The sequence below is a fragment of the Electrophorus electricus genome, chromosome 3 (genome assembly GCF_013358815.1).
Source record: "Electrophorus electricus isolate fEleEle1 chromosome 3, fEleEle1.pri, whole genome shotgun sequence".
Taxonomy (NCBI): Eukaryota; Metazoa; Chordata; class Actinopteri; order Gymnotiformes; family Gymnotidae; genus Electrophorus; species Electrophorus electricus.
In genome coordinates, this window is record NC_049537.1 from 29014001 (window position 1) to 29030000 (window position 16000).

Sequence of the window (16000 nt, forward strand, 5' to 3'; positions counted from 1 at the left end):
GGAATCGTGATGTAACACGGTATGGAGGAAGAGCGTTGGAGGACACCCTGGCTTTCTGAGCACAGGACTGCTGTTCCGTACCACTGCGAAGGTCTGGGCACACAGTTTCTATCAGCAGCAACTGAGCTCTCTCTTCCAAACAACTTTTTGTTTGTTTAATAGCTCTTGTGCAGTAAAAGGCCAGCGTTCAGCATTCGTCATTAAACTGTGGGTTTAGGTGCAGTGCAGAACAGCAGATGTGCCTGTTAACAACAGATTCTCTTGAACCAATTCTCGCAAAATGTGTCAGAAGGATATGAGACATAAATAGGCAACCACGGGCTGCTTAAGATGCATCCACTGGACGTCCACACAGCGACAATGCAGCGCATGTTTAGTTTACCAGACAGCCGCATCATGAGTCCTGACTACAGAGCCCACATCTCAGGAGGAGGACTGACATCCACTGTGATTTAGCCCATTGATTTAGAGAGAGAGAGAGAGAGAGAGAGAGAGAGAGAGAGAGAGAGAGAGAGAGAGAGAGAGAGAGAGAGAGAGAGAGGGAGAGAGGGAGAGAGAGGCTTTTATGGCTGTTACTTTGTTCCCCTTGCACACTCCACCACTGCAGAAAAACGGAGAGTGGAGGAAGGAGTTAGAGAGAAAGGGAGAGACCAGGAGAGAAGGGGAAGAATTAATTAGAGAGGATGGAGACAGAAGGGGGAACACCCCCCTCGACATCCCGGGGGTCAAATTCCTCCTACACTGTTCATTTGTGTCCAGCTGGACTCCAGTGAACACAGTAGATGTTAATGAGGCCATTGGTATATTAATGTGTCACACAGAAGAGAAGAGAAGATGATGCAAGATGAACACGCTGCTTCAGACCAAAAAAAAAAAGAAAAAGAAAGAAAGAAATCGATCCCTCAAACCTACAGCTGCGCTGTACTGCGACCCACAGCTGAAACCTACAGCCGCGCTGTACTGCGACCCACAGCTAAAACAACACAGTGTAGAATTACACTGAGGACTCCTACAATAGCTCCAAAAGTCCCTCAACCACAGCCATGATGCAGGGTTCCCCACTCTTAAAAAACCAACTCAAATACAATTTAACCAAGAGCAAATTAGCAGTAGTTCTAACTCTGAACATTTGATACTACTGATACCTTTTGTATCTACTGACAGTCCTGAGAGACAAAGTGCAGGGTAGGCTACAGTTATCAGCAGAGATGAGAAGAGGGTGAGGAGGCAAAAATGTTTTTCTTCTTCAGTGTTCCCAGGGTTAGCACTGGTCCCCTTAAATGTTCTGTCAAATATACAGGGACCTGTAAGATATAGTTTTCTCTACCCTATCCTGCGTTCTGTTTACAATGAGACACTTTAGCCCAAGCTAAAAAGTGGAGATACATTCGTTATCTCACACAGGTGGGGGGGTGTGTGTGTGCGCGCATGAATCTGCATTCCAAGAGCAGATTTCTGTACCACAGGCCACCTTTCCTGCATTGTTATCTGGGGTGGTTTAGCTCATAACCCCACCCCCCCTCCCCTGTAACACACACACACACACACTCCACTATAGGTGCCAAGCTTTTGGCTAAAGTACAGAAGTTAATTATTCTGGAAGATCTGTAGGCTGCAGTAGTGATAACTAATGTATGGTTATTATTGAACTGCACCTGGCTAGCAGATGACAAGATGTCCTCTCTTCTGTCTGCCGGACAATTGAACATTAATATTTATAGAGGAGTAGAACAGTAACTGTCCTAACCCCTCCTACTGTCTGCATTCCAAAGGGCAATGACATGGACATGGAAGCTTGTTTTTAAAGGTCATAGTAGACAGTGACGTCTCTTTCCCTCTCTCTCTCACACACACACAGTCACGCAGACAGAACTGTAAAAATTTAACCACCTTTCCTGTGCATCTACTTAATGCCTTCAAGGTTGCAACAGCCAGATCAATTTCCCCATGTGCCATGCGTGCACTTTACACTTTAGTGTTATTTATGGACACATCTAAACCACAGCATGCACAGACACACAGACCACCATCAGTAGTACACACCCTTAAAACCCCCGTGATCTCTTTTCCCCTTTAATACTTGGTATTAATACGCCATCTGTCCTAGGAGGGGTTAACACTTCTAAGCGTGCTCAAAACCCCAACACTGTTGACATGACGACACCGCCACGTGACCTGAAACATGAAACCACCCCAGTCAGCGACAGAGGTAGGAGGAGAGGAGGAGAGGCTAGACGAGTGATGGGGGGGAGGACGAAGAGACAACAGATCTGAATCAGTGAGAAAAGAGCTAAGGGGTAACCGCTATCACCCCAGAGGTCTTAGAGCTAACTCAGGCAAAGAGGGTAAACACACAGACTCTCAGAGTATGATTCAGTCCCATCACTTTGCAAGCCAGTGGCATTGAGTGTAAGGTAACAGGTGGAGGCAGATTTGAAAAGAATGACCGATATAAGATGATACGCATATATGTGAGATACGCATGCTGAAACAGCTCATAAAGGAAGTTCAGGTGTACGGTTTCAAAACTGCCACACTCCGATTCAGGCGCTCACAAACAAGCTGGCCAAGGGCGCGCAGGGCCAGAGACGTCAGCTAGGCCCTGCAGGGTTATGAGGTGCTGAGAGGAAAGAACTGTCCAAACTACATGATGAAAAGACTTAGATTTCCTTCATCTCTTAGCGTGCAAACATGCACACGCGCACACATACATACACACACACACACACACACACACACATACACACACACACACACACACACACACACACACACACACACACACACACACATACATACACACACACACACACACACACACACACACACACACACAGACACACAGAGATGCACATAAACACACACTATTGCTCTCAGTGCCACCTGTGCAGGTGTGCTATATTGCTGGATGGGTTACGTTGTGTGTGTAAGGCTTACGGTTACAGTGCATACAGGCTCACTGAGATCAGGTGTATCCTGACTAATCCAGTCAATCAATCAATAAATCTACTTAATCAATCAGCCCCCCCCCAGCACAAACCAAAGTCTCAGCAGCAGATCGTCCAGTGCATGCTTCCTCCTTCTCCTCTTCATTTGTTTTCCTGTGTAGGTCGTTCATAGCAACCCTCTTCCCCGCCCTCTGTCCGGAGACCTGACAGAGGTGTATCCCTTGACATCACTCCCTCGTGTGTGTGTGTGTGTGTGTGTGTGTGTGTGTGAGAGAGAGAGACACACACAGTTTGTGTTTGTGCGAGTGCATGTATATTTGAGTGTGTTATGTGATCGTGTGTTTATGCGAGTATCATTAATTAGCGATTGACTCCACTCAGTTTCAAGATGTTGAAAGGGAAATGATCAAACTCTGGCCCTCTCTCTTTCTCTTCGTCTCTCTCTCTCTCTCTCCGTCCGTTTTTCTCTGTCTGTCTGTCTTTTAGCCATGTTCAACCTCGATAGGATCCATTTTAACTCCTTACAGTTCTGTCATTGTGTGTGAAACCTCACAAGCACAAATACACACAGTGCCTGGGTTTAGTCTACTACTACTCAGTTATAGGCTCCAACGACTCCTTAATAATACTTGGTAATTAACTCAACACAGCCCCCTAGAAAAGAAATGCCCAGTCCTCAATATCTATACTTAACTATAATTTCTCTGTTACTCTTTCTATATCAATAACTTCTAAATTGAGACATTTTTAAGGTGCACTTCATCATAAAAACTCCAAACCCCAGCGTTCTCTGTGCATGGTTTACTATTGTCCTCCTCCACACTCCCTAACCCCAGTTCAAATCCCCTTCATGTCTCTCTTGTTAATCATCGTCTGTGTGTCACTGCGCTCAGGGTGCTGAGGGGGGATTTGTTGCAGTCACCAAAGTTGCCCCCCCCACCACCACCGCACAAGACAAACTTAGGTCCCCGTTGCCATGGTTGTTCCCGCTGCCCTGGACGGTGGCAGAGGGTGGCTCAGTTGTCCTCGTCATTGCTCTTTTTGTAGTGCTCACAGAGCACCATGAACACGCCCATCACCCACGCGGCGATGGTTCCCGCCGAGAAGATGATGAAGCCAACGACGGTGAAGAACAGGTAGTCCCAGTAGTCGAGACCCCGGTGACAGTCGGCGCGTAGCTGCTTCCCCAGCTCGGCCAGGCGCCGGCCCTGCATCGCCTCTGGGCTGTGGCACACTGTCTGACCCTCGTCTGGGCAGAAGGAGAGAATTGTGGGAAGGGGTAGGAGAAAGAACAAAGCAAAGTCTCTTTAATTTAATTAGTTTGATTTTTTTCTCCCCCGCCACCAAGACCCCCCTTTGGAGGACCTGTGGTAATTTGTTAGTGACACATTTCATGAATCAATGAGGGCCTCCTATAAGAGGGAAGACATGTACCCCAAATTAAATAAATAAATAATACAAGAAAGTAAAATTTTAAATTCTGAAACATAAGATAACATGCATACACAATTGATATTTACACTTAAACTCTAATAATTTTAAACTATTCACATATAGTGTGCATTTGTGTGTATATGGGGGTGTGTGGTTGCTCAATTAATTTGATTATAATGAATTGTTAAGGGTCATGCCAGTACCACTTTAATGGAACTGCCCGCACCTGTGAGTTTTTGCCAGGCAGGCAGAGACGAATAACTGTCTGATCGAACACGTAAAGATTACAAGCACGAGTACAGCTGAAAGGCTGTTCTTTTCCTGCCAATATCATGTTTTTGCTACTTTATAACTAAACTGCAGCATATGCTGGTTTGTTCCTTAGTCAGTTTCTCTCTCCCCCAACCCCCTGGACGACGGATGACACACACACACAAAAATACAGGTCAGAGACCATCATCCCTTTCTCAGAGCCTGAGCCCAGCAAAGCCTGTCAGCTCTACATATCACTCTGACAGAAAGATCAGTGTCTCACTCACACACAAAGAGTCCAGCTTATCTCTGATATCAACAGAGAGAGAGAGAGAGAGAGAGAGAGAGAGAGAGAGAGAGAGAGAGAGGGTTGGAGGAGATAAATTAATCTTTGCTCTCTCTTCTTTGTAGATATCAATAGATAGTCTGACAGGGACTGGGCCCTCTCCTTGATATATAACTCTAATAAATGGTGCCAATCAAACAGCATTCATTTCCCAATACAGCAGAAACACTTGGGACGAGAGAGAGGAGAGGAGGCTCATTAATAATCTATGGGTCAGCCTGGTCAGTCTTAGGGCTGAGGTAGACACAGGACAAACTGCAATTAAAACATGGGTGAATGTTTATGTTTGCATAGACATGCCTAATATATATAGCTCATGTGTTGTCATTTACTGTACATTTTACCATAGATTGCTGCCACAGATGCTGTTCATGTAACACTAACAACAAAACAATCCCTTAGCTCCAAGTCCCAGGTTCTTCAAACACATCAGACTGATCACTCATCCTGACTTTATAATCGTAACATATATATGCTATAAATGTAAATATAAATCAAACCTTCATAGAGTCTAGCCTTATGTGTTATATGCGCACACACTCACACACACAGACAAACACGCACACACATACACTCACAAACCTAACAAACAGAAAGGAGCAGCCTGGTCATTCAAGGGATCAGACATGTCCCAAACAGGTCTCAAACAGGCAAAATTAGCCGTGTTCCATTACGCAGGTTAGAACGATGATTACGGTCTCTCTTGCCTTCGTCCTCAGGGACACACAACTCCCTGCTAGTTCTCTTACCCAGCTCACACACCACACCACACCCACTGCACAGAGCAACAAAAACAGAGGAACCCTAGCAATTTAAAATACATGCATGTCAGTACATCCTTAACAATGGATACAGACATGGCAGAAGGTTATATACCGAGTTGGGGAATGAGAGGCTGAATATGAAATGGCTCCCTATTTGATGTTGAGCACACTATAAAGGGCATAGAGTAAGTGGCCTTCATACCCTGTGCAGTGCAGTGGAGGTTCAATTGGAGCACAGCCTCAGTTTCTCTGGTATCAGTTCATTACAAAGTGGAAAAAGTGCATCACTTTTGGCCATTAGACTACAGAACTGAGTGTCATATTTATACACTCAAAAATCACTTTATTAGGTATACCTATTCAACTGCAAATATCTAATCCACCAATCACATGACAGCCACTCAATGCATTTAAGCATGTAGACCTGGTCCAGACGACCTGCTGAAGTTCAAGCCGAGCATCAGGATGGAGAAGAAAGGTGATTTAAAGTAACACTGAAAGTGGTACGGTTATTCATGAGTTTTTCAGAAACTGATGATCTACTGTAAGCCCTAGAAATCTACAACAATCTCTAGGGTTTACAGAGGATGGTCCAAAAAAGAGAAAATATCCAATGAGCGGTAGTTCTCTGGCAAAAAATGTCTTGTTGATGCCAGAGGTCAGAGGAGAATGGCCTGGTTCGAGCTGATAGAAAGGCAACAGTAACTCAAATAACCACTCGTTACAACCGAAGTACGCAGAAGATGGGCTACAACGTCAGAAGACTACACTGGGAGCTACTCCTGGCAGCTAAGAACAGGCAACTAGGCAACAACTGGACAAGAAGTTTGGAAAAATGTTGCCAAGTCTTATAAGACTCGATTTCTGCTACGACATACAGATGTTAGGGTCAGAATTTGGCAAACAGCATCAAAGCATGGATCCATCCTGCCTTGCAACAATGGTTTAGGGTGGTGGAGGTGGTGTAGTGTGGAGGATATTTTCTTGCCCCTTTTTTGGTCCCTTAATACCAATTGAGCATATTGATTAAACACCACAGCCTGCCTGAGCATTGATGCTGACCATGTCCATCCCTTTAAGATGACAGTGTACCCATCTTCTGATGGATAATGCCAGCAGAATATTGTGCCATGTCCCAAAGCTCAAATCATCTCAAACAGGTTTCTTGAACATGATGTTGAGTTCACTGCTCTCAAATGGCCTCCACAAATCACCAGATCTCAATCCAATTGAGCACCTCTGGGATGTTGTGGAATGAGAGATTCACATCGTGGATGTACAGCCGACAAATCTGCAGCAACTGCATGATGCCATCATGAACCAAAATCTCCAAGGAATGTTTTCAGCACCTTGCTGAATCTATGCCACAAAGAATTAAGGCTGTTCTGAAGTAAAAAGAGGATCTAACCCAGTACTAGCAAGGTGTATCTAATATAGTAGGCTCTGTGTCTGTGTGCGCGCATGCATATCTATCTATCTATCTATCTATCTATCTATCTATCTATCTATCTATATATAGATAGATATATATAATCTCTCTCTCTCTCTCTCTCTCTCATATATATATATATATATATATATATATATATATATATATATATATATATATATATATATATATATATATATATATACTGCCATAATTCTGCAGGGCATAAATGATATGATGTATATAAAATATATTAAAATAAAATATATGTTATTTTATTTTATTGCTACACTTTACAGACTGTAGCCCATGTGATGGACGCCATGCATATGTGGTCAGCAGCCCACCACACCATTTATCATCAGTAGCTTCTGACCACAGGGACAACTGCCAATGGGATATTGCTCCTCAACTCTCTCAGGGCAGTAATATGATAATGGGAGTTGTGCTTGTGCATTGAGAATGGTTTGCCACCCAAAGCCGTCCTGTCAACACTGTTTCTGTGGTCACTGGCCATCGAACAATGGTCATGGGGTCATGACCTATAGTCTCTCACTGTTAAGTATGAAGCACATGTTCAGGCCAGGTGCTGCAAATAAAATGGTCAGTATCTGTATAGTAATATATTCAGTAGCATGTGTGTCTTTGGCTGACTTTCACTGGCTTGACGGAGCACCGTTGATCATAATATTTTACTGCGGACAGGCCTCAATTAATCCAATGACCCAAATGGACCCAAACAGCTTCATAAACCTGATAATGCATTCAGCTGTTAGTGACATATCCACATCGGTTCACTTGAGGCCAATTTGATTACATTCTTAGATTAAAAGCAGTTCTGTTCTTAGTGCGCATGATGGAGCATTTATGGCATTTGAAGTATTTAAAATGGAGTATAGTGAGGGTTTGAACCCAAGGCTTAAGTGAACGCCAAGCCAGGAAGAGTGGAGTGCGGTGGGGTACAGTGGGGGTAAAAGCCAAAGTCTTTTATGACCACTGTTTGGGGACAATATCAGTGCAACCATCTGGATAGAGGGCACACGGGCACGGGTTACACTGGGGTGGCTTCAGGCCCGAGTCAGCGAAAAGAACACTGGAGTCTGCCTATGTGAAGATTCAGGCCCTCTCTCACACCAGTACACAAGTAGCATGGGGTGCCTTCATCAAATCCGCCCTAAAAAGGACCGAGATTGTTTAGGTCTGCCCTACCCATCAGAAGTGCACAGTAGTCCAGGCAGCTCCAGAATGGGCCATGTCACAGAATCCTCGCACTCTCCAAACTGACCTGACCTCACTTTTACCACACACACACACACACACACACACACACACTCTCTCTCTCTCTCTCTTCATACAGCTTTGTCTGTATGGAGACTGTAATATCCAAGGTCTCAATCTGTCCAATATGACACACCCTTCCTACTTCAAGTGTAGGTCGTTTTGAACCACCATCCCTCAAGAGACGGGGAAGACATGCCTCAAGACCCTTTTCTGTACTGGCGTCCAGGTGCTGTCTTCAGACATATAGACTGAAGAGCTACCTCTTCAAGAAGCACTTCAAGACACTTGATTAATCACTAAATCACTTGGAAAACAAAGTTACTTTTATGTGTTTTTATTGTGTGTATTTTCTGTGACGGTGTTCTAGCTCTGTGGTGTCATTAGTCTCTGGCCTAATGTAAGAATTTTTTCCTTGGAGACAACAAAGCACTTTTGTCTGTCACTATGGACAAGAGCATCTCCTCAATGCTGTAAATGTAAATGTAAATGCAAAATGTTTTTTTAAACCTTTCTTGAGAGGAAATTGTGGTCTGTTTACAAAATACTGCAATTCTAAACTACAGTCTCTAATACACATTCATTTCTGACATGTGTGTGTTTTGGTCAATTTTAATGCAAATTTGTGTGGCGCTCCCTTAAAATGTATAGAAACATTCCCAAATGGGGACAATTATGTTTGAGAACAAACTGAATATACAAGGTGTTTCTCTGTATGCCTGTGAAATTGAGGTCAGATGTGATTTTCGGTGCACTACATACAAATGCAGGATTAAGCAAGCTTCAAGTGCTTCATCTGCATCAGTCCATACGTACGCACGCACACGCACACACACACACACACACACACACACACACACAGGGGAGATATACACATGAACACACACTAACACACGACTCACTGTACTACTATTAAATAAATCAACAATTCACACACCATCTACCATCTATGAAGACACATTTCAGAACCAAAAGAAACCTGAAAGTTATTTGCAAGGATTTTTCCATCAGGGGTTGCAATTTTTCTAGCGTGATGCAAGAAAATAAGCTCATAATGATGCAGCATGCTTCGTTTCATACAGTGCAGTGCTACATTACCGCACTTAGCTGGCCATATCGTTTACATCTTATTACAAGTTTCTGAAGAGTTTGCAATATAATGTGGAAAGCATATTAAATGACAAAAGTGCTGATGAAACACGAGTTGTTTTTTGGGGGTTTTTTTCCCCTTTTCTTACTGACATTAAAAATTTACATAGTGACAGTCTGGTTTTGTTGCAGAGTCTGCAGTATGCAGGCTTACTTTGTATAGACAGGGGCGCTTTTTTGGCATGACACTTCATCAGGGCCTTGGAGTGAAAACTGGCACAAACCTCCATCCAGTGGAAAGGGGTGGTGTAATGCAGAGATGGAGACTCGAGTTAGTGACTTAACCCGGGACTTTCGTTTAACTGATTTGTGACTTGAGACTGAAAAACCAGAATCTATCCCGAATCACTCATTTTCTGCCTGTCAGTTCCGAAACGTTCGTGTAGAGTATTGATTTACTGATTGACTGGCTCTCACGCCGATGTTAAATGTAGCATTACATTTACATTACATAGTTGAAGTGCTACATGCAGCATCAAAATAAACGACACTGGCAAAACGACGTCGAATTTTATAAGACGACACACCGAATCTTATGTGCAGCAAGCATCCTAGCTAGTCTGTATCTGGAATAAAACGAATGCTTAGCCAGCTAGCTAGCTAATAAAATCCTTTTTCTTCCTAGAAAGCGCCACACATTTGATCAGTTTCTATATTTTGTAGCTATATGCTCCACTGTCCCATTGCCATTTTCTTTTTATCTAAAGTTAGTTTGCAGACCATCGTAAATTTAACATTAGGTTTCAGGTACTCTTCCATGTCTGCGGTTGAGAATGCACGTCAGCAACCTCATAAATAAATGAGACTATAAACTGTAAGTAATGAAACAAAAACTATAGACTCGACTCTGACTCGTAAAAAAATGACTTGTGAACATCTCTGGTGCATTATAACGGGTAGCAACATTGCCTCTGTCACGGGGACTTCGGTTCAACCCCATGTTGGGGCAAGTATACCACGCTGTACCAATATGACACCCTCGTCAATACTCCTAACACTACATATGCTTACTTCTGTAACAAGATTGAAACTGTAAGTCACAATGGAGTGTCTGCCAAATGTAGAAAAATGGAAGGGGAGTCTATTTTAGTCCAATGCCCCGCTTGGATCTTTTAGCGGCCGTCAGCTGCTGTAATTAGGAACTCACAGAGTGGGCTCTCTTCTGGCAATGCTGACGAAGAATCGAGCACCCTGTGAGGGATTCCACCTTCAAATGACTAGCCCCATGCCCTGCCCATGTAAACAGGCGCGCGCGCCCACACACACACACACCTTTATTCTCATCCATTTGTTCAGGTGAACATTTTAAGATCCAAATACTGATACATGTTTATATACACAGAGGTTGGAATATGATAGTTATTGATTACTATTCATAATTAATTCATTGTTAATCTGGAATTACTGGACTCACAACTGGTATCTGCAACATTTTTGAATAACACCACCATGAAATTACAACATACTATTGAAATTGTTGAAACATGTGTCAGTAAGCGTGTGTCACATGTGTCACATGTGTGAGTAAGCGTTACGCCAGTCCTGAACTAGTGATGGAACTGGGACCCTGTGAGGGCTTCCACGCATTCTGGAACCCACGTAGACTCATCCCATGCTTTAGGTTCTTATTTTAAACAGTTTTTTCTCTTTCTGTTTCTCTCTCTTGACAGACAGACACACAGACAGACACACAGACACAAAACAAAGCAAATGTGTTCTACTTAAGATGTTTGCGCAGCCAACACTGTAAACAGATGGCTCAGCGTCTGAGGAAGGCTCACGAGACATGCTTCCATTTCTCCTTTTCCCTTTCGCTCCATTTTTTCCCCACATCTGCACCTGCTGCTAGAGTAACCAAATGTCTGCCGGCATGGCCGCATCCTTATTACGCTGCTAATCCTTTTTGATTCCCATTGGTTCTGAGGCTTTCATATCAGGTAAATAATTTTGCATCCCCACAGCAGGAGCTGATCATCTCTGTAATGGCTGTATAACACTGAAACACTCTGTCTTATATAACTCTCCATGTGCAGGCCCGTGGGTTGATTGAGAGAAATGGTATGATAAATTAGTCTGATGCTGCCGTTAGACAATGCTGAATCTCACCATCACTTAAACAGATGCATCCACCAGACTATACCCTCGTGTCATACAATATCATGGAACACAAAACACTTTGAAGAATTTCTCCTGTTTCCTATTAGCAAGTGCAATAAACATTTCAGGATGGAGTTCATCTACTTGGAATGACTACAATATAACAAAGAAGTCTTTATGAGTCAAGCTACTCCTATCTGGATTACAGCTGGGGAAAAAACCCTGCACAAGCAGAAATGTTGAATAACTCAGATTTTAAATGGCCTACTCAGTCCAGAAAAAAAAAGTGTATTTCCAATGAGCCCAAACTCTATGAATCCCCAGAGTGAATAAGTGATTTAGCTGCAGTGTTTTCAGCATAGTTGGTAAACACACTCATATGCACGGACACACATATGCACACGGTGAAATAACCTAAGCGTTGTACCAATACTGCTGAGTGTACAGTGGAGTGAGTGTTCCACCACCCCTACTAATGAGCATGCCATAGCAGTGTTAGCCTAGCACAGCTGAGCCACTTACTTTTTAGTTAAGGAGATCTAAGCATACACTTTTTTCTAAGGGTCTGTTTGTCTTGAATCCCAGAAGTGCTACTAACATATGCAGCTGTTTGCATTGCCATGACAGCTCAGGAGGAAGGGGGATGAACACACCTGCAAAAATCCTGTCTCTGAAACAGAAGCGATTGGGATGTGCTCAGGCTTTGAAGAGGGAAAAGAGGCGCATGCATAGAAACCTTTGGTTGTTTTACCCGAACAACATGCCAGTCAGTAAACCCACGTACGCATCAAGCTTTGATGCTTCCAAATGTTTATCATCATTAACAATTTATCATATATATTTATACACTTACATATAAATTAAAAATGAGACCTGGTTTAATGATCAGGTCAAGATCAAAATTCCTTTGGTAACACTTTTCATTAATAGACAGGAACATTAATGGACACCACATAAGCATGAATTAATACACATTAATTTTTAATATATTTATATTTATTTATTTATATTTATTTTAGTTGTCATTACTGTAGCACTGGACACACTTAAAAATCTTTATTATGTTATATGGACTCATTAGAAAAGTCCTTATGTGTACATTAATCAAGGTACTTAAAATCATTACTATCATAGGTTAATGATTATTAGGCACATGGGACTGTTTAATAATGCTCAATCCTGTCCTAAATATTGTTTATTAATATGAATGTACCATTATTGTAAAGTTGTAGTGTTAGTCTAGCATTTCTTTGTGTGTGAGAGAGAAAACAGGAAAAAAACAAGTAAAGCAAAGATGGCAGATTTAGGTTTAGATTTTGCCTTTTATAATCCAAATCTATGCCATTTATATCCACTTTCCTAGTAATGTCTACCTTACACCTCCGTCATACGCGCACACACACACACACACACACACACACACACACACACACACACACACACACACACACACACACACACACACACACACACACACACACCCCTCTGTGCTCCTTTTATGAGATACACCTCTCTTATGTGTGCATTTTAAAGGTATATATTTACACACTGTAGACACTGTGTTGCCATGCAGTTTGTCAGCCACCCTCTGCCCTGTTCATCATTGGTCATTTTCTGACCACACGGTCATTGCTGATTGGATATTATTTGGGTTGGCATTACCATTCGCACCACAGCAGTGAAACTGACATGGGAGTAGGTGTAGCACCAGTATGATCTGGTATCACTGCTGAGCTAAGAGCAGACTGCCGCCCAAAACTACCCAGCCTAGAGTGGTCCTGTGCCCACTGATGAGGAGCTGGTGGGTGGCACAGACTGGGCATGGCACCAGGTGGGCTGTAGTCTCCACACACCAATGATGTGTTTCTAATTAATAAACATGTCTGATAAAGCAGGTGGGTGGTTAAGGGGAACTAATCTTAGAACAGCTGTCTCATTATTTCTCTGAGCAGATGTGTCAGATGTGTGTGCGTGCGCGCGTGTGTAAGTGCATGATTCTCAATCACAGACCTGGCTCTGTTTACGGAAACCCTGGTAATCACCTAATGACTTGAATAAGTCTGTGTATGTCACGGGGACACAAAACAAAAACAAAACAAAAGGAGTTACTGGGTTTGAGAAACAACTGCGCATGTGTATCGTCATGCGGCACACCTACACTGCAGACAATGGACACTTCCGGAATTCTGATACTTCTCATAACGTGATACTGATACTGTTGTTAGGAAAACAGCACAGAAAACAGAAGCCAGCATGGAGCAATGCATGCAAGAACATCCAGTTGCAGTTTATCCAAGAGCAAGTGCTTCTTTAATTTAGCTGCAGGACAACTGCAGGAGTCACTTGTGATTCATGAGTATGAAAGTGCCCCAGTGACTTTATGACTAAATCCTCTTAGATGGAAAATCTAATGCCTGTCCTGAGTATGTTCACTGAACTACTCTATCACTTAGACATACACAAGTACAGTCACAGACTCACACAAACCCACACAGGCGCGCGCGCACACACACACACTCACACTCACTCTATGATGCACTGTTTGTGTTTGCATTTCCTCTGCCTCAACTGTTAACCTTTGAGCACAGGAGGGTTACCTGCCGCCCAGTAAACACTGCTATTTTTAACCCCCCCATCACCATTATATATTTGTATATATGCTAATCTTTAAGAGGCAGGAGGCGGGTACGTTTTCCCACTCTCCCTCTCTGCATATCAGTGATGAGGAACTTGGAGACAGACAGCAGCACAGTGGAGAGAATTACTGTGCAAAGCTGTTTTGCAGCGAGCTCAGATCCCCACACCGACACCCCCCTGGGCTGTGTCTTCCACTCTGTAGTCCAATGCTTTACGTTACTCTCTGTTCTGACATTTGGAAATGCACATCATGTGCGATTTTGTGCCGACGCCTTCATACACACTGAAACGATACTGACAGGCAAATTTTACCCAGTGGTGTACTGTTCCCTCCAAGATGATTTCCCAATGTAGTGGTCATCTTGTTCAGATATTTGCAATAACCCAAACATGTAAAACATTAATTCCCCTTCAGTGATTTTTAAGGAGATGTGCTTAGTGCGGGTTTTGTGCAGTGGTTGTCTTGTCTTGTGTCATGGGTCGCTTGCCATTGTGTTGCATATACTACTAATTGAATAGCAGGGCATTGCTCTGATCACATGATCTGTGATAACAGGACCTTGATCAGACCTCCCAGGGTCCAATATGTGCCAACTTAAGACTGGTTTATGATTCTGTGAAGATCTGTGTCTGTATATCTGCGAACATGTGCACAGATATACAATACGCAGAAACTGGATAGGATGTCAGCCAACATACTTTAACGTAACTTGGGCAGCACCTACACCAGAATGTACAAGACTCACACTCAGCAGTATCTATACTCTAGGTTTGTCCTATCTCTCTGCAAGATTTCAACGCTGATTTCATTATTCTTCTAATATTTAAAGGACAGGTCAAATAAATGTGTGTAATGCCATACTCTTTCTGAATGTTGATCCTCAAACTACTCCTTTTTTTTTTTTTTTTTAGTTTGGGTCAAGTATTGTTTGTGTCTCATGACCAGCCACCAAACACTAACCAGACAGCAAATCATCTTTTTCCGACACATACCTTTGCAGCTCCGCTGGGTGTGTAGTTCAGATTTTGGAAGTGTGCACGTCAGGGCGTCTACAGAGACCTATATGTGCGTGCTTCTGAATGTTACACTCACCCTTGACTCTGTTCTCTGCGTTGCAGTGCAGAGAAGTTTATGTGGATCTTTGAACATGTATGAACCAGCTTTAAAGATCTGCAAAAACTACTGCTCATCTGAAGAGAAAATTCCATCTTTAGGGAATAAGAGAAAGCAGGAAGACCTCAGAAAAGTGTCATGGACAAAATTGGTTCTCTTATCACAGGGCTTTTCCCACACTATAACCTATCGGCTTAGCCAAAACAACATATATCTCACCTCTCACAACCAATAACAATAGCTGTTATTACTACAAAGATTATGTTGATTTTATGTCTCGCGACCTTTGTCTGGAACTGCAGGGAATGAGCTGAGGCAGATTACACAGAGGTCAATACCAGAAACATCATGATACTTTAGAGTGAGTGACAGGAATGACGGATTACTGTTTGTTAAGTTGAAATGAACCATTATGTTTCACATTTAAAAAAGCTGGTTCCAGGGGGATTGATATTTGCTCGTGTTGTGCTCCTATACTTGCGCTTTCCTTCAGGAAAACATCTTAGGTCTATAGTTTGGATCTTTTTAACATCATCTTCGTTTTTTGTGCAA

The 16000-nt window shown here is 42.8% G+C and overlaps 1 protein-coding gene across 1 annotated transcript in view; it reads right to left on the reverse strand.

The window, feature by feature from the left end:
* Positions 1–2826: 2826 nt before the first annotated feature.
* The window catches only part of LOC113591623 (leucine-rich repeat-containing protein 52), a 20067-nt gene continuing 6893 nt past the window's right edge, over positions 2827–16000 (reverse strand). The window contains exon 2 of the mRNA XM_027032197.2: positions 2827–4197. Coding sequence (XP_026887998.1) covers positions 3965–4197 — 233 coding nt within the window. The 3' untranslated portion in view covers positions 2827–3964. The remainder of the gene's footprint in view (positions 4198–16000) is intronic.